General features: G+C 58.9%; 1 protein-coding gene across 3 annotated transcripts; it reads right to left on the bottom strand.

Moving 5' to 3' along the window:
• Positions 1-4,087: 4,087 nt before the first annotated feature.
• On the bottom strand, positions 4,088-20,747 carry LOC115491734 (voltage-gated potassium channel KCNC1). 3 transcript variants are annotated; one of them, XM_041713009.2, is made up of 5 exons: positions 20,126-20,747; positions 12,668-13,613; positions 8,881-9,084; positions 6,191-6,226; positions 4,170-4,304 (listed from the first exon to the last, which is right to left on the bottom strand). In XM_041713009.2, exons 1-4 carry the CDS (start codon positions 20,636-20,638, stop codon positions 6,210-6,212), a joined length of 1,680 nt encoding a protein of 559 aa, XP_041568943.1. In that variant the 5' UTR covers positions 20,639-20,747; the 3' UTR covers positions 4,170-4,304; positions 6,191-6,209. The 3 variants fall into 3 exon arrangements, with proteins under 3 accessions (XP_041568942.2, XP_041568943.1, XP_072777669.1); XM_041713008.2 differs by lacking the exon at positions 6,191-6,226 and having other exon boundaries at positions 4,088-4,304; XM_072921568.1 differs by lacking the exon at positions 4,170-4,304 and having other exon boundaries at positions 6,078-6,226.
• Between the last annotated feature and the right edge of the window lie 308 nt (positions 20,748-21,055).

Raw genomic sequence — 21,055 nt, forward strand, 5'->3', positions numbered from 1 at the left:
ACCCGCGGGCCCTGCGCCCCTCCCCCGTGTTCCTGTCCCTGTCACCTCCCGTGTCCCTGTCACCCCCCCTCCCGTGTCCCTGTCACCCCCCTTGTGTTCCTGTCACCCCCCTGTCCCTGTCACTGTCCCTGTCACCCCCCTGCCACCTCCCATGTCCCTGTCACCCCCCCTTGTGTCCCTGTCACCCCCCCGTGTCCCTGTCACCTCCCCTGTGTCCCTGCCACCCCCACGTGTCCCTGTCACCCCCGATGTCCCCTCTGCCACTCCCATGTGTCCCTGTCACCCCCCTATCCCTGTCCCTGTCACCCTCCTGCCACCCCCCGTGTCGCTGTCACCCCCCCATGTCCCTCCTGCCACCCCCGTCCCTGTCACTGTCACTCCCCCGTGTCCTTGTCACCCCCCGTGTCCCTGTCACCCCCAATGTCCCCAATGTCCCTGTGTCCCCCCCCATGTCCCCAATGTCCCTGTCACCCCCACATGTCCCTGTCACCCCCCCTGTCCCTGTCACCCCCCAATGTCCCCAATGTCCCCCAGCCCCACCAATAAAGCTTTTGTATTCCTGCTCCAGTCACGGGAGAGGACACGGGAGGGGACAGGGGAGGGGACACGGGAGGGGACACTGAGGCACCACCCACCGGGGACCCTCCCCCCGCCCGTCCCGAGACCCCTCCCCATTTTAAGGCCATTTCCACCTTTTTTTGTTGTTGTCGTTGTTTTTTTCTTCTTTTTTTGTCACTTTTTATTTCGCGGCCGTTTCAATTCCCCGCGTGAAAAAATAGCTCTGAGCCCCTCCCCCACCCCCCCCCAACCCCCCCACGCGGGGCCCCCGCCCCTCCCCCACCCCCCGGGGGCCCCCCCCGTTTGGCACAGCCCCTCCCCCCCTTCCTGAGTCAGAGACCCCCCCCAAAACGGGGGGCGCACCCCCCCCCCCCCAAAAAACAACCCCGGAGATGAGGGGGGGAGGGGGGATTGCACCGATCCCAGGGGAGGGAGGGGGGGTCATGAATATTCATGAGGTGTTAATAAATAGTAATTAAAGGGGGGGAGCTCGTTACAGCGCAGCCCGGGGGGGGAGGGGCTGGAGACCCTCCCCCCAAAAAGCGCGAGAGGCGTTGGGGCCCCCCCAAACATGCAGCGAATTGGGGGGGGGGGGGGGAAGGGAGCTGCCAGGGAGCAATTAGTCCTCATTAGCATCTCATTTGCATAGGAGTCATTGCATAAGGCTCCCGCCGCGCTGGGGAGGGGGGAGGAGCTGGGGGAGGAGAAGACCCCGATAAATGGGGACCCCCCAGAGAGGGGGGGAGGGTGGGTTTGGGGTGATTCAGGGGGTTTTGGGGTTTTTTTGCATATTACAATAAATACCGGCGGGTCGGACATGCAGACATGCTGGTCGGGGGCGGGGCGCCCTGGGGGGCCCCACCCCCAAACTGCCGCCCCCAGGGACCCCCCCCTGGGGGGGGGAACAGGTTTGGGGGGGTCCCGGCCCCCCCCAAAGGGGGCAAGGCCTGTTTTGGGGGCTCTGGCCTAGTCCCGTTACCATGGAAACGCAGCCTGGCCTCGCAGTAAGGCCTTAGGCCTGCTCCTGTTACCATGGAAACACAGCCTGGCTTCACAGTAGGGCTCAGGCCTAGTCCCGTTACCATGGAAACGCAGCCTGGCCTCACAGTGAGGACTCAGGCCTAGTCCCGTTACCATGGAAACGCAGCCTGGCCTCGCAGTGAGGGCTCAGGCCTAGTCCCGTTACCATGGAAACGCAGCCCAGCCTTGCAGCAGTATCCAGCCTATGGTTACCATGGTTATCTATATTACCATGGCAACACATGGGCAGCTCTGTTACCATGGAAACACGGCCTGACTTCAGAACACTGCTCAGGCCTAGTCCCGTTACCATGGAAATGCAGCCTGGCCGTACAGTGAGGGCTCAGGCCTAGTCCCGTTACCATGGAAACACAGCCTGGCCTCACAGTAGGGCTTGACCTGCTCCTGTTACCATGGAAACAGCCCGATCAGAGCGTGAAGGCTCAGGCCTTGTCCCATTACCATGGAAACACAGCCTGGGACTGTAGTGAGGACTCTGCCTTGGTATTGTTACCATGGAAACGCAGCCTGGCCTCGCAGTAGTGCTTGGTCTAGTTGTGTTACCATGGAAACACAGGGTGGCCTTAGCCTCTTCCTGTTACCATGGTAACAAAGCCTGGACTAACAGCAGCACTCAGGCCTAGTCCCGTTACTATGGCAACAAAGCCTGCCTTCACAGTAAAGCTTAGGCCTAGTCCTGTTACCATGGAAACACAGCCTGGCCTCGCAGTGAGGGCTCAGGCCTAGTCCAGTTACCATGGAAACGCAGCCTGGCCTTGCAGTAGGGCTCAGGCCTGCTCCCGTTACCATGGAAACGCAGCCTGGCCTCGCAGTAGGGCTCAGGCCTGCTCCCGTTACCATGGAAACGCAGCCTGGCCTCACAGTGAGGGCTCAGGCCTAGTCCTGTTACCATGGAAACGCAGCCTGGCCTCGCAGTGAGGGCTCAGGCCTAGTCCAGTTACCATGGAAACACAGCCCGGCCTTGCAGCAGTACCCAGCCTATGGTTACCATGGTTATCTATGTTACCATGGCAACACATGGGCAGCTCTGTTACCATGGAAACACAGTCTGACTTTAGAACACTGCTCAGGCCTAGTCCTGTTACCATGGAAACACAGCCTGGCCTCACAGTAGGGCTTGACCTGCTCCTGTTACCATGGAAACAGCCTGATCAGAGCGTGAAGGCTCAGGCCTTGTCCCATTACCATGGAAACACAGCCTGGGACTGTAGTGAGGACTCTGGCTTGGTGTTGTTACCATGGAAACAGAGCCTGGCCTCGCAGTAGTGCCTGGTCTAGTTGTGTTACCATGGAAACACAGGGTGGCCTTAGCCTCTTCCTGTTACGATGGTAACAAAGGCTGGACTAACAGCAGCACTCAGGCCTAGTCCCATTACTATGGCAACAAAGCCTGCCTTCACAGTAAAGCTTAGGCCTAGTCCTGTTACCATGGAAACGCAGCCTGGCCTCGCAGTAGGGCTCAGGCCTAGTCCTGTTACCATGGAAACGCAGCCTGGCCTTGCAGTGAGAGTTCAGGCCTTGTCCTGTTACCATGGAAACGCAGCCTGGCCTCGCAGTGAGAGTTCAGGCCTTGTCCTGTTACCATGGAAACGCAGCCTGGCCTCGCAGTGAGAGTTCAGGCCTTGTCCTGTTACCATGGAAACACAGCCTGGCCTTGCAGTGAAGGCTCAGGCCTAGTCCCATTACCATGGAAACGCAGCCTGGCCTTGCAGTGAGAGTTCAGGCCTTGTCCTGTTACCATGGAAACACAGCCTGGCCTTGCAGTGAAGGCTCAGGCCTAGTCCCATTACCATGAAAACGCAGCCTGGCCTTGCAGTGAGGGCTCAGGCCTAGTCCTGTTACCATGGAAATGAAGCCTGATCTCACAGTGAGGACTCAGGCCTGCTCCCGTTACCATGGAAACGCAGCCTGACCTTGTAGTGGGGCTGGTTTCCCCCCTTCTCCCCCCACTTTTGGGGTGACGTTGCCGCCACAGGGGGACAGGGGGGACACCCGGGCAGGGCCCTCCCTACCTCCGCCGTCGTCCTCCGCCATCGGCGCGTCCGGCGGCTCCAGTTATTGCTTGGGGGGGTGTGGGGAGCCCAGGGGAGGGGACACACGGGGGGGGAACATGGGGGACACACACAGGGGACACACGAGGTGAGGTGACATTGATTTGGGGTGGGGGGGCTCCCCAAGTCCTGAGTGATCATGGAAGGGGGGAGGGGGACACACACGGGGTGGGGAACAACAGGGACACCCAAACCCCCCCCAGAAATGGGGGTGGGCTTGGAGGGACCCCAAATTTGGGGGGGGACACCCAATCCAGAAAGTGCAGTGCAGCCTTTGGGGTGACATCGGGGCTGGGGGGGGTCCCCTCGTCACCCCCTTTCACAGTCTCTTAGGGGGGCACCCCCTCATTTTAGGGGGGCTCCAATCCCTTTTAGGGAAGGGGGGGTGGGGTGTCCCCAAATTCACCCCCCCCCCATGCCGGGGTGCCCCCTCCCCCCGTTGCCACTGATGAGTTTTTTTCCCGTTTTTTTGCCCCAAATCCCACTCGGGGATTTTGGGGGGCAGGAAAAGGGGGTGCCCCCCATCCCCCCCTCAGAGGATGGAGGGGATGGGGGAGCGGGGGCGCCGGGGGGGGCTGGGGGAGCTGAAGGGGGGCGCGGCGGGGGCCACCCGCACCCCCGTGATGCTGTTGAGGCTCCGCGACTTCTCGTAACCTTTTGGGGGGACAAAAATGGGGGAGAGGGGGGTAAGCACCCCAAAAACACCCCCCCAGTGAACCCCCAAAATCCCCTCAGCCCCCCCTTGCATTTCCCAAATATCCCATCCCCCCCAAAATGGGGAAAACCCTCCATACACCCCCCCCAAAAATGGGGTCCCACCCCTCCCCCTCCCTCTAAAAAAAAATTTGGGGTCCCCCCAAAACCCCCTCTGCCCCCCCAACCCCCCAAGTGGTTTAGGACCCCCCCCCCGGGATTTAGGGACCCCCCCATCAGGAAATGGATTTGGGACACCCCCAAAAGTTTGAGGATCCCCAAAATTTGGGGGACCCCATTATGGAGGTGGGGGGGGAAGCCCCCCCCCCCCAGTTTGGGACCCTCCTGCAAATTTGGGGTCCCCCCCAGGAGCTGGAGGTGCCACCCCAAAATTTGGGGACCCCCGGGGGGTATTGAGGGGGGGGTGGGGCAGGCACCCCACAAATACCGGGAGGGTCCCCAGGTGTTTTTGGGGTTCCCATGTGTGTTTTTGGGGGTTCCCAGGTGTGTTTTTTTGGGGTTCCCGGGTATTTTTGGAGTTCCCAGATTTTTTGGGGGGCTCCCAGGTGCATTTTTCAGGTGCACAGATGTTTTTTGGGGGTTCCTGGGTATTTTTGGGGGTTCCCAGATGTAGGTTTGGGGTTTACAGATGATATTTTGGGGTTCCCAGATGAGGTTTTTGGGGTTCCCGGGTATTTTTTGGGTTCCTGGGTATTTTTGGGGGGTTTACGGGTATTTTTTGGGTTCCCAGATGTGTTTTTTTGGGGGTTCCCAAGTATTTTTGGGGTTCCCAGGTATTTTTGGGGGGTTCCCGGGTTTTTTTTGGGGTTCCAAGGTATTTTTTGGGGTTCCCAGGTGAGGTTTTTGGGGTTTCCAGGTATTTTTTTGGGGTTCCCAGGTATTTTTTGGGGTTCCCAGGTATTTTTGGGAGTTCCCAGGTATTTTTGGGGTTCCCGGGTTTTTTTGGGATTCCCGGGTATTTTTGGGGGTTCCCAGGTGTCGTTTTTGGGGTTTCTCGGGTATTTTTGAGGTTCCCGGGTATTTTTGAGGTTCTCAGATCTGTTTTTTTGGGGTTCCCACATATTTTTGGGGTTCCCGGGTATTTTTGGGGATTCCCAGGTGTCGTTTTTGGGGTTCCCGGGTATTTTTGAGGTTCTCAGATCTGTTTTTTTGGGGTTCCCACATATTTTTGGGGTTCCCGGGTATTTTTGGGGATTCCCAGGTGTCGTTTTTGGGGTTCCCGGGTATTTTTGAGGTTCTCAGATGTGGTTTTTTGGGGTTCCCAAGTATTTTTGGGGTTCCCGGGTATTTTTAGGGGGGTCCTGGGGTTTTTTTTTGGGGTTTCCAGGTATTTTTGGGGGGGTTCCCGGGTATTTTTGAGGTTCTCAGATGTGGTTTTTTTTGGGGTTCCCAAGTATTTTTGGGGTTCCCGGGTATTTTTTGGGGGGGTTTCCAGGTATTTTTTGGGGTTCCCGGGTATTTTTGGGGGTTCCCAGGTGTCGTTTTTGGGGGTTCCCGGGTATTTTTGAGGTTCTCAGATGTGGTTTTTTGGGGTTCCCAGGTATTTTTGGGGTTCCCGGGTATTTTTTGGGGGGTTCCCAGGTATTTTTGGGGTTCCCGGGTATTTTTGGGGGGGGTCCCCGCTGCCGCCCCTCCCCCCCATTCCCATTCCCCGGTCAAGCAGCGCCGCGGTGGGGGGGGGAATTGCGCATGCGCAGCGGAGCGAGGTGGGCGTGGCCAGAGCAGCAGTGGGCGGGGCCAGAGCCGCGGTGGGCGGGGCCAGAGCCGCTGTGGGCGGGGTTAAGCGCGGGGGCGTGGCCGGGTGAGGGCGCCCCCTGGCGGCTGACCTGCGGCACCTCGGGGGTCTCAGGCGGTGACGAGCGCTGGGGACAGAAGGGAGAGGGGGGGGTCACCCCGGGGACCCCCAAATGGGACCCCCAAATGGGGACAGGGACCCCCAAACGGGACCCCCTAATGGGGACAGGGACCCCCAAACGGGACCCCCTAAATGGGGACAGGGACCCCCTAATGGGGACAGGGACCCCCCAAATGGGGACAGGGACCCCCAAACGGGACCCCGTAATGGGGACAGAGACCCCTAAACGGGGACAGAAACCCCCTGGGGACAGGGACCCCCTAATGGGGACAGGGACACCCAAATGGGGACAGGGACCCCCAAATGGGGACAGGGACCCTCTAATGGGGACAGAAACCCTCTGGGGACAGGGACCCCCAAACGGGACCCCCTAATGGGGACAGGGACCCTCTAATGGGGACAGAAACCCCTGGGGACAGGGACCCCCAAATGGGGACAGGGACCCCTAAATGGGACCCCCTAAATGGGGACAGAGACCCCCAAACGGGACCCCTAAATGGGGACAGGGACCCCCTAAATGGGGACAGAAGGGAGAGGGGGGGGTCACCCCGGGGACCCCCAAATGGGGACAGGGACCCCTAAATGGGGACAGGGACCCCTAAATGGGGACAGGGACCCCCCTAATGGGGACAGGGACCCCCAAATGGGACCCCCTAAATGGGGACAGAAGGGAGAGGGGGGGGTCACCCCGGGACCCCCAAATGGGACCCCCAAATGGGAACAGGGACCCCTAAATGGGGACAGGGACCCCCTAAATGGGGACAGGGACCCCTAAATGGGGACAGGGACCCCCTAAATAGGGACAGGGACCCCCTAATGGGGACAGGGACCCCTAAATGGGGACAGGGACCCCTAAATGGGGACAGGGACCCCCCTAAATGGGGACAGGGACCCCTAAATGGGACCCCCTAAATGGGGACAGAAGGGAGAGGGGGGGGTCACCCCAGGGACCCCCTAAATGGGGACAGGGACCCCCAAATGGGGACAGGGACCCCCTAAATGGGGACAGGGACCCCTAAATGGGGACAGGGACCCCTAAATGGGGACGGGGACCCCCTAAATGGGGACAGGGACCCCCTAATGGGGACAGGGACCCCCTAAATGGGGACAGGGACCCCTAATGGGGACAGAAGGGAGAGGGGAGGGGTCACCCCAGGGACCCCCAAATGGGGACAAGGACCCCCTAAATTGGGACAGGGACCCCCTAATGGGGACGGGGACCCCTAAATGGGGACGGGGACCCCTAAATGAGGACAGGGACCCCTAAATGGGGACAGGGACCCCCTAAATGGGGACGGGGACCCCTAAATGGGGACGGGGACCCCAAAATGGGGACAGGGACCCCCAAATGGGGACGGGGACCCCCAAATGGGGACAGGGACCCCCAGCCAGCCCCGCCCCTTGCACGCGCGTGTGCAAGGGGCACCCAGAGCCCCCCAGCGCCGGGGGGTCTGTGCAAGCCCCGCCCCCTCCCAGTTCCCCCAGTTTGGGGGGGCTGTGCAAGCCCCGCCCCCTCCCAGTTCTCCCAGTTTGGGGGGGCTGTGCAAGCCCCGCCCCCTCCCAGTTCTCCTGGGGGGGTTGGGGGGAATTTGGGGACCCCCAAGATTTGGGGTGACATGGAGGGGGGTTTGGGGACCCCCAGAAAATGAGGGGGGGGGCTGTAGATACCCCGGACAATTTTGGGGTGCTGGGGGGGTCTGTAGGTACCCCGGAAGGTTTTGGGGGGGTCTGTAGCTCCCCCATTCAGTTTTGGGGCACCCAGGGGGGTCAGTGACCCCCCCACCCCAGTTTCGGGGTGCCATGGGGAGTGTCAGTAACCCCCCCCAATTTTGGGGCACCCAGGGGGGCTCAGTGACCCCCCTCCCAGTTTTGGGGTGCCCAGGGGGGTCTGTAGGTACCCTGGAGAGTTTCGGGGTGCCATGGGGAGTGTCACTGACCCCCCCCCCAGTTTCGGGGTGCCCAGGGGGGCTCACTGACCCCCTCCCCAGTTTCGGGGTTCCATGGGGAGTGTCAATAACCCCCTCCCAGTTTTGGGGTGCCCAGTGACCCCCCCCCCAGTTTTGGGGTGCCATGGGGAGTGTCAGTGACCCCCCCAGTTTCAGGGTGCCCAGGGGGGCTCACTGACCCCCCCCAGTTTCGGGGTGCCATGGGGTGCTCAATGACCCCCCCCCAGTTTTGGGGTGCCATGGGGAGTGTCAGTGACCCCCCCCCAGTTTCGGGGTGCCCAGGGGGATCTGTAGGTACCCCGGAGAGTTTTGGGGTGCCCGGGGGTGTGTCAGTGACCCCCCCCCAGTTTCGGGGTGCCCATGGGGGGCTCAGTAACCCCCCCAGTTTTGGGGCACCCAGATGGGGTCAGTAACCCCCCCCCCCAGTTTTGAGGTGCCCAGTGGGACTCACTGACCCCCCCCCCAGTTTCGGGGTGCCTGGGGGGGCTCAGTGACCACCCACCAGTTTTGGGGTGCCCAGGGGGGTCAGTAACCCCATACCCAGTTTTGGGGTGCCCAGGGGAGTCTGTAGGTACCCTGGAGAGTTTCGGGGTGCCATGGGGAGTGTCAATGACCCCTCCCCAGTTTTGGGGTGCCCAGTGACCCCCCCCCAGTTTTGGGGTGCCATGGGGTGCTCACTGACCCCCCCCCAGTTTCGGGGCGCCCCAGCACCCACCTTTGCGCAGGGCTCCCTCGGGGGGGGGCGCGTAGTCGGGCCCCAGCAGGAAGCAGGCTCGGTCCCGGCCACAGCGCTCGCGGCCCCCCCCGGGCGGGTTTTGGGGTCCCCCCGCGCGCTCCTCGGGGCTCAGCGGCTGCTCGATGGGGGGACAGTCCTCCTGCGCCAGCGCCGCCCGCCCCGCCTCGCCGTTGGGCCGCGACTCTGCACGGGGGGACCCCGAAAATCGGGCTGGGAACCCCCCCCGAGCACCCCCGGGTGGGGCTGGGGGGGTTAAACCCGGCCCGGGGAGGGGCAGGTGGGATCGCACCAAAAGGAGGGAAATTCACCCCAAAATGCAAAAATAAATCCCTGAGAATGGTCCAAACTCGCCATGAAATGGTCCCCCAAAATGCGAAAAATTCCCCACAAAATATCCCAAAGATATATCAAAATATTCCCACAAAATGCGCCAAATTCCCCCCAAAATGCAAAAAAAATCCTCCCAAAAGAACCCAAAGATGTATCAAAATATCCCCACAAAATGCGCCAAATTCTCCCTAAAAGAACCCAAAATATCCCCAAAAAATGCGCCAAATTCCCACCAAAATATCCCCCCAAAATACAAAAAATCCTCCTCAAAATATCCCCACGAAATACAAAAAATTCTCCCCAAAATATCCCCCCAAAATACAAAAAATTCTCCCCAAAATATCCCCCCAAAATACAAAAAATTCTCCCCAAAATATCCCCCAAAAATACAAAAAATCCTCCCCAAAATATCCCCACAAAACACAGAAAATTCCCCCAAAATATCCCCCCAAAATCGGGCTGGGAACCCCCCCCGAGCACCCCCGGGTGGGGCCGGGGGGGTTAAACCCGGCCCGGGGAGGGGCAGGTGGGTGTGGCTGGTGGATTCACCAAAAGGAGGGAAATTCACCCCAAAATGCAAAAAAAATCCATCCAGAAAGTGCAAAAATCACCCAGAAACAGCCCCCCAAAATGTGAAAAATTCCCCACAAAATATCCCAAAGATACATCAAAGTATCCCCACAAAATGGGCCAAATTCCCCCCAAAATACAAAAAATTCCCCACAAAATATCCCAAAGATACATCAGAACATCGCCATAAAATGGGCCAAATTCCCCCCAAAATGCAAAAAATTCCCCACAAAAGAACCCAAAATATCCCCACAAAATGCAAAAAAATTCCCCCCAAAATGCAAAAAATTCCCCACAAAATATCCCAAAGATACATCAAACTATCCCCAACAAAATGCGCCAAATTACCCCAAAATGCGAAAAGTTCCCCACTAAAGAAGCGAAAATATCCCCAACAAAATGGGCCAAATTCCCCCCAAAATGTACCCCCAAAATACAAAAAATTCCCCCAAAATATCCCCCCAAAATCGGGCTGGGAACCCCCCCTGAGCACCCCCGGGTGGGGCTGGAGGGGTTAAACCCGGCCGGGGAAGGGGCAGGTGGGTTTGCACCAAAAGGAGGTAAATTCACCCCAAAATGCAAAAAAAATCCATCCAGAAAATGCAAAAATCACCCAGAAACAGCCCCCCAAAATGTGAAAAATTCCCCACAAAATATCCCAAATATAAATAAAAATATCGCCACAAAATGCGCCAAATTCCCCCCAAAATGCAAAAAATTCCCCCCAAAATATCCCCAATAAAATGGGCCAAATTCTCCCCAAAATATCCCCCCAAAATACAAAAAATTCCCCAAAAATATCCCCACAAAATGCAAAAAATTCCCCCAAAATATCCCCCCAAAATCGGGCTGGGAACCCCCCCCGGAGCACCCCCGGGTGGGGCTGGGGGGGTTAAACCCGGCCCGGGGAGGGGCAGGGGGGTTCGCACCAAAAGGAGGTAAATTCACCCCAAAATGCAAAAAAAAAATCACTCCAGAAAGTGTGAAAATCACCCAGAAACAGCCCCCCAAAATGTGAAAAATTCCCCACAAAATATCCCAAAGATATATCAAAATATCCCACAAAATGCGCCAAATTCTCCCCAAAAGAACCCAAAATATCCCCAATAAAATGGGCCAAATTCTCCCCAAAATATCCCCCCAAAATACAAAAAATCCTCCCCAAAAAAACCCCACAAAAAAATCCCCCAAAATATCCCCACAAAATGCGCCAAATTCCCCCCAAAATGCAAAAAATTCCCCACAAAAGAACCCAAAATATCCCTAACAAAATGGGCCAAATTCTCCCCAAAATATCCCCCCAAAATACAAAAAACCCTCCCCAAAATATCTCCACAAAATGCACCAAATTCCCCCCGAAAATGCACCAAACTTACCCCAAAATACTCCAAACTCTCCCCCAGTCCCCCAAAATATCCCCCAAAATGTACCAAGCTCACACAAAATACCTCAAAAATTCCCTAAAAAAAAGTTCTCCCACATTATCCCCCCAAAACTCCCCAAATTCCACAAAACTCCCCCAAAACCACATTCCCCCAACCCTGCACCAAATCCCTCCAAAATTCTCCCCAAAATCAACAGAACTCCCCCAAAATCCACCAAACCCCCTGAAACTCACCCAAAGTCACCCCAAATCCACCAAATTCTACCAATTACCCCAAAATCCATCAAAAATTCACTACATTTCCCCAAACTCCTTCAACTACACCACTAAAGTCCCCAAAAATCCCTCCAAAACCCACTGATACCCCACAAAATCCACCAAACGTCCCCAAAATTCCCCAAATCCCATTGAACTTCCTCCCCAACACCCCAAAACCCACCAAATCCCACTGAAATCCCACTAAATCCCTAAAACCCACTAAATTCCCTCCAGAAATCCCCTAAACCCTACCAAACCCCACTAAAATCGACCATGTTCCCCCCAAAACCTCTCCAAAACTTCCCCAAAACCCCCTCTAAACTCTACCAACCCCCACTAAACCCCACTAATCCCACCCTAAACTCTACCAACCCGGTTTAAATCCCACTAAACCCACCCCAAACTCTACCAACCCCCACTAAACCCCACGAATCCCACCCTAAACTCTACTAAACCGTCTTAAATCCCACTAAACCCACCCTAAACTCTACTAATCCTTGTTAAACCGCACTAATCCCACCCCAAACCCTACTAACCCTGCTTAAACCCCACTCATCCCACCCCAAACCCTACTAACCCTCCCTAAACCCCACTAATCCCACCCCAAACCCCTCTAAAACTCCTCCAAACTCCCTCCAAACTCTACCCACCCCCCTAAACCCACCCTAAACCCGCCCCAAACCCTACCAAGACCCTCTAAACCCCAGAAATCCCACGCCAACCCTACCAACCCTTCCCAAAACCCAGAAATCCCACCCCAAATCCTACCAAGACCCCCCAAAACCTCACTAAACCCACCCCAAACCCTACCAACCCTCCCCAAAACCCAGAAATACCACCCCAAATCCTACCAAGACCCCCTAAACCCCACTAATCCCACCCCAAACCTCCTCCAAATCCTACCAAGACCCCCTAAACCCCAGAAATCCCACCTCAAACTCTACCAATCCCCCCCGAAACCCCACTAAACCCACCCCAAACCCTACCAACCCCCCAAAACCCATTAAACCCACCCCAACCCCCCCAAAACCCACCCCAAAACCCATTAAACCCACCCCAAAACCCCCAAAACCCACCCCAAAACCCCCAAAACCCACCCCAAACCCCACTAACCCCCCAAAATCCACCCCAAAACCCCCAAAACCCCACCCCAAAACCCCCAAACCCCACCCCAAACCCCTCCAAACCCCCCGCCAGCCCCCCGGTTTCGCGTTTGCCGCTCACCGGCCCGGTTGATCTCCACCACCTCCTCCTGGGCCAGCGGGCAGGCCGGCGGGCGGCGCGCGCCGCGGGGGCTGCCGGGGGCGTTGCCGGAGCCCGGCGAGCCGTAACCGGGCGAGCCGGGCTGGGGCGGCCGGGGGATGTGTTTGTTCTTCTTCTTGGGCAGCTTCTGCTTGGCCATGGCCAACGAGTAGTACATGCCGAAGTTGTTGACGATGACGGGCACGGGCATGGCGATGGTCAACACGCCGGCCAACGCGCATAGAGCGCCCACCAACATGCCCGACCACGTCATGGGGTACATGTCGCCGTAGCCCAGCGTGGTCATGGTCACCACGGCCCACCAGAAGCCGATGGGGATGTTCTTGAAGTAGGTGTGGCGAGATCCGGTGACGTCGTCGGGGTCGGCGCCGATGCGCTCGGCGTAGTAGATCATGGTGGCGAAGATGAGCACGCCCAGAGCGAGGAAGATGACGAGCAGCAGGAACTCGTTGGTGCTGGCGCGCAGCGTGTGGCCCAGCACGCGCAGCCCCACGAAGTGCCGCGTCAGCTTGAAGATGCGCAGGATGCGCACGAAGCGAACCACCCGCAGGAAGCCCAGCACGTCCTTGGCCGCCTTGGAGGACAACCCGCGCAGTCCAACCTCCAGGTAGAAGGGCAAGATGGCCACGAAGTCGATGATGTTGAGGCTGCTCTTGATGAAGTCGCGCTTGTCCGGGCAGAAGCTGACGCGCATCAGGAACTCGAAGGTGAACCACACCACGCACAGCCCCTCCACGTAGGTGAGGAAGGGTTCGGTCTCCACCTCCACCGCCACCTGCGTGCCCGTCTCGTTGCCCGTGGTCACCGTCTCCGTCTTGTTGATGACGCGGTTGAAGGCCTCGTGCGTCTCCAGGCAGAAGGTGGTGATGGAGATGAGGATGAAGAAGAGAGAGGCGAAGGCCACGTACTGGGGAGGGGGACAGGGAGAGGTCAGGGTGGGGGTGAGACCCCCCAAGAGTCAGGGAAGGGGTCCCGTGGGGAGGAACGGGGATTTGGGGTTCTGAACCCCCCCACTAAATCGTTGGCACACCCAAATATTCATTTTGGGATGGTTGGTTTGAGTTCTGAGGATGCCCCCAATCACTGACACCCCCAAAACGTCCTGAACCCCCAGATTGACACCCCCAAAATGACCCAGATTGACCCCCCCAAAATCACTGACACCCCCAAAATGACCCAGAACCCTCAGATTGACACCCCCAAAATTACCCAGATTGACGCCCCCCCAAATCACTGACACCCCCAAAATGCCCTGAACCCCCAGATTGACACCCCCAAAATGACCCAGATCGACCCCCCCCAAATCACTGACACCCCCAAAATTCCCCAGATTGATACCCAAAATCACCGAACCCCCCCAGAATGTCCCACACTGACCCCCCCAAATCACTGACACCCCCAAAATGCCCTGAACCCCCAGATTGACACCCCCAAAATGACCGAGATTGACCCCCCAAATCACTGACACCCCCAAAATGCCCTGAACCCCCAGATTGACACCCCCAAAATGACCCTGACTGACCCCCCCAAATCACTGACACCCCCAAAATGCCCTGTACCCCCAGACTGACCCCCCCCCAAATCACTGACACCCCCAAAATGCCCTGAACCCCCAGACTGACCCCCCCCAAATCACTGACACCCCCAAATCACTGACACCCCCAAAATGACCCAGACTGACCCCCCCAAATCACTGACACCCCCAAATCACTGACACCCCCAAAATGCCCTGAACCCTCAGACTGACCCCCCCAAAATGACCCAGATTGACCCCCCAAATCACTGACACCCCCAAATATTCATTTGGGGTTTGTTTGAGTTCTGAGGATGCCCAAATCACTGAAACCCCAAAATGACCCAGATTGACCCCCCCAAATCACTGACACCCCCAAAATGCCCCAATCTGACCCCCCAATCACTGACCCCCCCCAAATCACTGACACCCCCAAAATTCCCCAGTCTGACCCCCCAAAATGACCCAGATCGACCCCCCCCAAATCACTGACACCCCCAAACTTCCCCAGTCTGACCCCCCAAAATGACCCAGATTGACCCCCCCAAATCACTGACACCCCCAAATATTCATTTGGGGTTTGTTTGTTTGAGTTCTGAGGACCCCCAAATCACTGACACCCCCAAAATGACCCAGATTGACCCCCCAAATCACTGACACCCCCAAAAAGCTGCAGTCTGACCCCCCCAAATCACTGACACCCCCAAAATGACCTGAACCCTCAAATTGACACCCCCAAAAATGACCCAGATTGACCCCCCCAAGTCACTGACCCCCCCAAAATTCCCCAGATTGACCCCCAAAATCACCGACCCCCCCCAAAATGTCCTACACTGACCCCCCCAAATCCCTGACCCCCCCAAAATGCCCCAGATTTACCCCCCTAAAATCCCTGACCCCCCCCAAAATGCCCCCATATCATGGGGGGGGGGGACATGGGGGGGACACAGGTGACACCTGTGGGGGGGCTCGGGGACATTTTGGGGGGGGGACACACAGGCCAGGGGAGGTTTGGGGACATTTTGGGGGGGTTACAGAGGGTTGGGGACACGGGGGGGACACTGGGGGGGATTTTGGGGACACGGGGGGGGGTTTGGGGACACGGGGGGGGGGGGCAGGACAATATTTAGGCCACGGTGGGGGGCTTGGAAGATATTTGGGGACATTGTGGGGGGACACAGGGGACACGCGGGGGGGGTTTGGGGGGACACGAGGGGGGGTTTGGGGACACTGGGGGGGATTTTGGGGACACTGGGGGGGATTTTGGGGACACGGGGGGGGATTTTGGGGACACTGGGGGGGATTTGGGGACACGGGGGGGGATTTTGGGGACACGGGGGGGGGTTTGGGGACATGGGAGGGGTTTTGGGGACACTGGGGGGGATTTTGGGGACACGCGGGGGGGGTTTGGGGACACGGGGGGGTGATTTTGGGGACACGGGGGGGGTTTGGGGGGACACGAGGGACACGCGGGGGGGTTTGGGGGACACTGGAGGGGGTTTGGGGACACGGGGGGGGTTTTGGGGACACGGGGGGGGGGATTTGGGGACACGGGGGGGATTTTGGGGACACGCGGGGGGGGTTGGGGGGACACGAGGGACACGCGGGGGGGGTTTGGGGGCACACGAGGGACACACGGGGGGGATTTTGGGGACACATGGGGGGGTTTGGGGGGACACGAGGGACACGCGGGGGGGGGTTTGGGGACACGGGGGGGGTTCGGGGGGACACGAGGGACACGCGGGGGGGGGTTTGGGGACACGCGGGGGGATCTAGGCCAGGCTGGGGGGGGGGATTTAGGCCAGGCGGGGGGAGGGGGGGGTGACACGGAGGGAGGGGGGGCCCCAGGGGGGGGAGGGGATGTAGGACAGGCCTGGGGGGGGGAGGGGGCACCGCAGTGCGGTCCTGCTCCCCCCACCCCCCCCCGGCCCCGCTGCGGCAGGATCGGGGCCAGCGGTGCGGGGGGGGGACACCGAGGGGACATCGGGGGGGAGGGGGTGTTGGGGACACGGGGGGGACACGAGGGGGGGACACAGAGAGGATCGGACCCCCCCACACCGCGTTCGCCCATCCCCCCCCTCCCCCCGTGTCCCCATCCCCCCCCCCCCACCCCGCGCTGTCCCCTCAAAGCCACCCCCGATGTCCCCTCGGGGTCCCCGCAGTGTCCCCCCACAAATATTTCTGACCCCCCCCCAACCCCCGGCACCTCAGAGACCCCCCCCCAAATCAGCGCAGAGACCCCCAAAGCCCCCCTGAGCCCCCTAAACCTCCTCACAGACCCCCAAAGCCCCCCTGAGCCCCCTAAACCTCCTCAGAGACCCCCCAAAACCCACTCAGAGACCCCCAAATCCCCCCTGACCACCCTAAACCTCCTCAGAGACCCCCCAAAACCCACTCAGAGACCCCCAAATCCCCCCTGACCACCCTAAACCTCCTCAGAGACCCCCCAAAACCCACTCAGAGACCCCCAAATCCCCCCTGACCACCCTAAACCTCCTCAGAGACCCCCAAATCCCCCCTGAGCCCCCTAAACCTCCTCAGAGACCCCCAAATCCCCCCTGACCACCCTAAACCTCCTCAGAGACCCCCAAAGTCCCTCACAGACCCCCCAAAACCCACTCAAAGACCCCCAAATTTCCTCACAGACCCCAAATCTCCTCACAGAACCCCTAAAACCCACTCAGAGACCCCCAAATTTCCTCACAGACCTCAAAACCCACTCAGAGACCCCCAAATTTCCTCACAGACCCACCCAAACCCCCTCAGGACCCCCTGAACCCCCTCAAAGATGCTCGAAAACCCCTCAGACACCCCCAAAAGCTCCTCTAAACCCCTCACAGTGCCCCTAAACCCCCCCAGACCCCTCAGAGACCCCCTAAATCCCCTCAGAGACCCCTTAAAACCCTCACAGACCCCCAAATCCCCCTCAGAGATGTTCTAACCCCTCTCAGAGCCCCCCCAAATCCCTCCAGAGCTGCCCAAGACCCCACCAGAGCCCCCCGAGACCCCCTCAAAGACCCCCTAAACTTCTTGGGAAGTGTCTTAATCCCCTCACAGACCCCCTAAACCCCCTCAAAAAAATGCCCTAAACCCCCTCAGAGCACCCCAAGACCCTCTCAGAGCCTTCTTAAAGCTGAGAGATTCCCACAAAATCCATTTAACCCCCTCAGAAATGCCCTAAACCCCCTCAGAGACCCCCAAGACCCCCTCAGAGAGGCCCTAAACCCTCTTACATCCCCCTTAACTCTGTCTGCGCCCCTAAAATCACTTTAACACCCCCCAAACTCCCTCAGGGATGTCCTTAACTCCCTCAGACATCCCCAACTCTCCTCTGGAACCTCCTCAACCTTCTCAGGACCCCCCAAAACTCCCTCAGAGTCCCCCAAGACCCCTCAGAGCCCCTCTAAACCCCCTCAAACTCACATTTCCCCCTAAAGCACCTCAGATCCCCCCAAGACCCTCACAGAGATGTCCTGAACCCCTCTAGAATTTGCTTTAATTCCCTTAAAACTCCCCCTAAAACCCTTTAGTTGCCCTAACCCCCCTCAGATCCCTCACATCTCCCCTCAGAGCCCCCCAAACCCTCTCACCGCTCTACTAAACCAAATAAATCCCCTCTGAGGTGTCCTAAACCCCCTCAGACGCCCTTAAACCCTCTCACAACCCCTCAGAGCCTCCCTAAAACTCGTCAGCCACCCTTAAACATTCTCACATCCCCTCAGGATCGCCTCAGAGATGCCCCAAAACCCCCCTAGAGCCCCCCCAAATCCCCTCACAGCCCCTCAGAGATGTCCTAAACTCCTCTGGAGCTCCCCTAACCTCCCTAAACCTCCTCAGACCCCCCTAAACCCCCTCAGAGATGCCTTAAATCCCTCACAGCCCCTCAGGACTCCTCCAGAGATGCTTTAAACACCTTTAGAACCTCTAAAACCCCCTCACAGCCCCCCAAACCCCCTCAGAAATGGCCTAAATCCCCTCAGAGGTGCCCCAAACCCCTCTAGAGCATCCTAAACCCTTTCACAACCCCTCAGGATCCCCTCAGAAATGCCCTAAACCCCTTCAGATCTGCTCTAAATCCCTCTAGAGCCCCCTTAAAGCCCTCAAGATCCCCTCAGAGCTGCTCTAAACCCCCCCAAACCCCCTTAGAAATGCTCTAAACCCCTTCAGATCTGCTCTAAACCCCCCTAAAGACCCACAAACCCCCTCAGAAATGGCCTAAATCCCTCTAGAGCCCCCAAGACCCCTTCAGATCTGCCCTAAATCCCTCTAGAGCTCCTGTAAACCCCCTCAGAAATGCCCTAAATGCCTCTAAAGCCCCTCTAAACCCCCTCAGAGCTGCCCTAAACCCCCTCAGAGCTGCCCCAAACCCCTCTAGAGCCCCAAAACCCCCTCAGAGCTGCCCTAAACCCCCTCAGAGCTGTCCTAAACCCCCTCAGAGCTGCCCTAAACGCCTATAAAGCCCCCTCAGACCTGCCCTAAACTCCTCTAGAGCCCACAAGACCCCCTCAGATCTGCCCTAAACGCCTCTAAAGCCCCCAAAACCCCTTCAGAGCCGCCCTAAACGCCTCTAAAGCCCCCAAGACTCCCTCAGAGCTGCCCTAAACCCCCTCAGATCCGCCCTAAACCCCCTCAGAGCTGCCCTAAACCCCCTTAGAGCTGCCCTAAACCCCCTCAGAGCTGCCCTAAACCCCCTCAGATCTGCCCTAAACCCCTCCAGAGCTGCCCTAAACCCCTCTAGAGCCCACAAGACCCCTTCAGATCTGCTCTAAACCCCCTCTAAACCCCCTCAGAGCTGCCCTAAATGCCTCTAAAGCCCCTCTAAACCCCCTCAGATCTGCCCTAAATGCCTCTAAAGCCCCCAAAACCCCCTCAGAGCTGCCCTAAACCCCTCTAGAGCCTACAAGACCCTCTCAGATCTGCTCTAGAGCCCACAAGACCCCTTCAGATCTGCTCTAAACCCCCTCTAAACCCCCTCAGAGCTGCCCCAAACCCCTCTAGAGCCCCCAAAACCCCCTCAGAGCTGCCCTAAACCCCCTCACAGCTGCCCTAAACCCCCTCAGAGGTGCCCTAAACCCCCTCAGAGCTGCCCTAAACGCCTCTAAAGCCCCCCAAATCCCCTCAGATCTGCTCTAAACCCCCTCTAAACCCCCTCAGAGTTGCCCTAAACCCCCTCAGAGCTGCCCCAAACCCCCTCAGAGCTGCTCTAAACCCCCTCAGAGCTGCCCTAAACCCCCTCAGAGCTGCCCTAAACCCCCTCAGATCTGCCCTAAACCCCTTCAGAGCTGCGCTAAACCCCCTCAGAGCTGCCCTAAACCCCCTCAGAAATGCCCTAACCCCCCTCAGATCTGCCCTAAACCCCTTCAGAGCTGCCCTAAACCCCCTCAGAGCTGCCCTAAACCCCCTCAGAGCTGCCCTAAATCCCTCTAGAGCCCACAAGACCCCTTCAGATCTGCTCTAAACCCCCTCTAAACCCCCTCAGAGCTGCCCCAAACCCCTCTAGAGCCCCCAAAACCCCCTCAGAGCTGCCCTAAACCCCCTCAGAGCTGCCCTAAACCCCCTCAGAGCTGCCCCAAACCCCCTCAGAGGTGCCCTAAACCCCCTCAGAGCTGCCCTAACCCCCTCAGAGCTGCCCTAAACCCCCTCAGATCCACCCTAAACCCCCTCAGAGCTGCCCTAAACGCCTCTAAAGCCCACAAAACCCCTTCAGAGCTGCCCTAAACCCCCTCTAAACCCCCTCAGATCTGCCCTAAACCCCCTCAGAGCTGCCCTAAACCCCCTATAAACCCCCTCAGAGCTGCCCTAAACCCCCTCAGATCCGCCCTAAACCCCCTCAGAACTGCCCTAACCCCCCAATAACCTCTCTAAAACCCCACCCCAGACCCTTTTTCCCCTCACAAACCCCTCACCCTGGCCATCCGCGACGAGTAGGGATCCTCGAAGAGCGCCCAGAGCCGCGGCCGCCAGCGCCGCCACCAGCCGGCGGGCCGGCCCTCCTCCAGGCACAGCCGCTTGGGCTCGGCGGGCTCGGGCGGCCCGGGCCCCTCGGGGCTCTCGAAGCTGTCCAGGGCCTCCTCGGCATCGCGGTGCTGCCGGTAGTTCATCCAGCAGCAAGCCTCCACGTCCGTCTCGTCGATGCCCCAGAAGGCGAGCTCCTCCTCGAAGAGCGGCCCGCAGACATCGGCCGGGCAGTGCAGCTTGCCGGTGCGGTAGTAGTTGAGCACGTAGGCGAAGACGGCGGGGTGGCGGTCGAAGAAGAATTCGCCGGCGCCGGCATCGTAATCGAAGCGGGCGGCGGCGCCCGGTTCGGCCAGCCCGGCCAGGCGGGTGCCGGGCAGCGTCTGCAGGGTGCTGCGGTAGGTCTCATGGCGGACGCCGCCGACGTTGATCACCACTTTGTCGCGCTCGGCTTGCCAGCCCATGGTGAGAGTCGCGACAGGAGGAGGGGGCGAGAGTCGCGATAGGAGGAGGAGGGGGCGAGGGGAGGGAGCGGGGACGGCGGGTGCCGCATCCCGGCGCGGCGGGGAGGGCGCGGGGGGCGCAGGCGCGGCGGGGACACGCCCACACTGAGGGGAGGACACGCCCACATCGAGCGGGGACACGCCCACATTGAGGGGAGGACACGCCCACCCTGAGTAAAGGACACGCCCACCGTGAGGGGAAAATCCCGCCTTTATTGAAGCCACGCCCACACCGAGTAGAGGACACGCCCACACTGAGGGGAAAATCCCGCCTTTATTGAAGCCACGCCCACTCTGAGGGATGGCCACGCCCATTCTGAGGGGGAACATCCACATTTATTGAAACCACGCCCACCGAGAGGAGAGACCACGCCCACT

Source organism: Taeniopygia guttata, chromosome 37, assembly GCF_048771995.1.
Source record: "Taeniopygia guttata chromosome 37, bTaeGut7.mat, whole genome shotgun sequence".
NCBI classification, from domain to species: Eukaryota; Metazoa; Chordata; class Aves; order Passeriformes; family Estrildidae; genus Taeniopygia; species Taeniopygia guttata.

Coding starts and splice junctions, on each gene's coding strand:
- LOC115491734 (XM_041713008.2), bottom strand. CDS start 20,638: ATGGGCTGGCAAGCCGAGCGCGACAAAGTGGTGATCAACGTCGGCGGC. Junction 13,614..20,125: donor ACTCGTCGCGGATGGCCAGG/GTGAGGGGTTTG, acceptor CCCCCTCCCCAG/TACGTGGCCTTCGCCTCTCT. Junction 4,305..8,880: donor CGAGGGAGCCCTGCGCAAAG/GTGGGTGCTGGG, acceptor TCCCCCCAAAAG/GTTACGAGAAGTCGCGGAGC.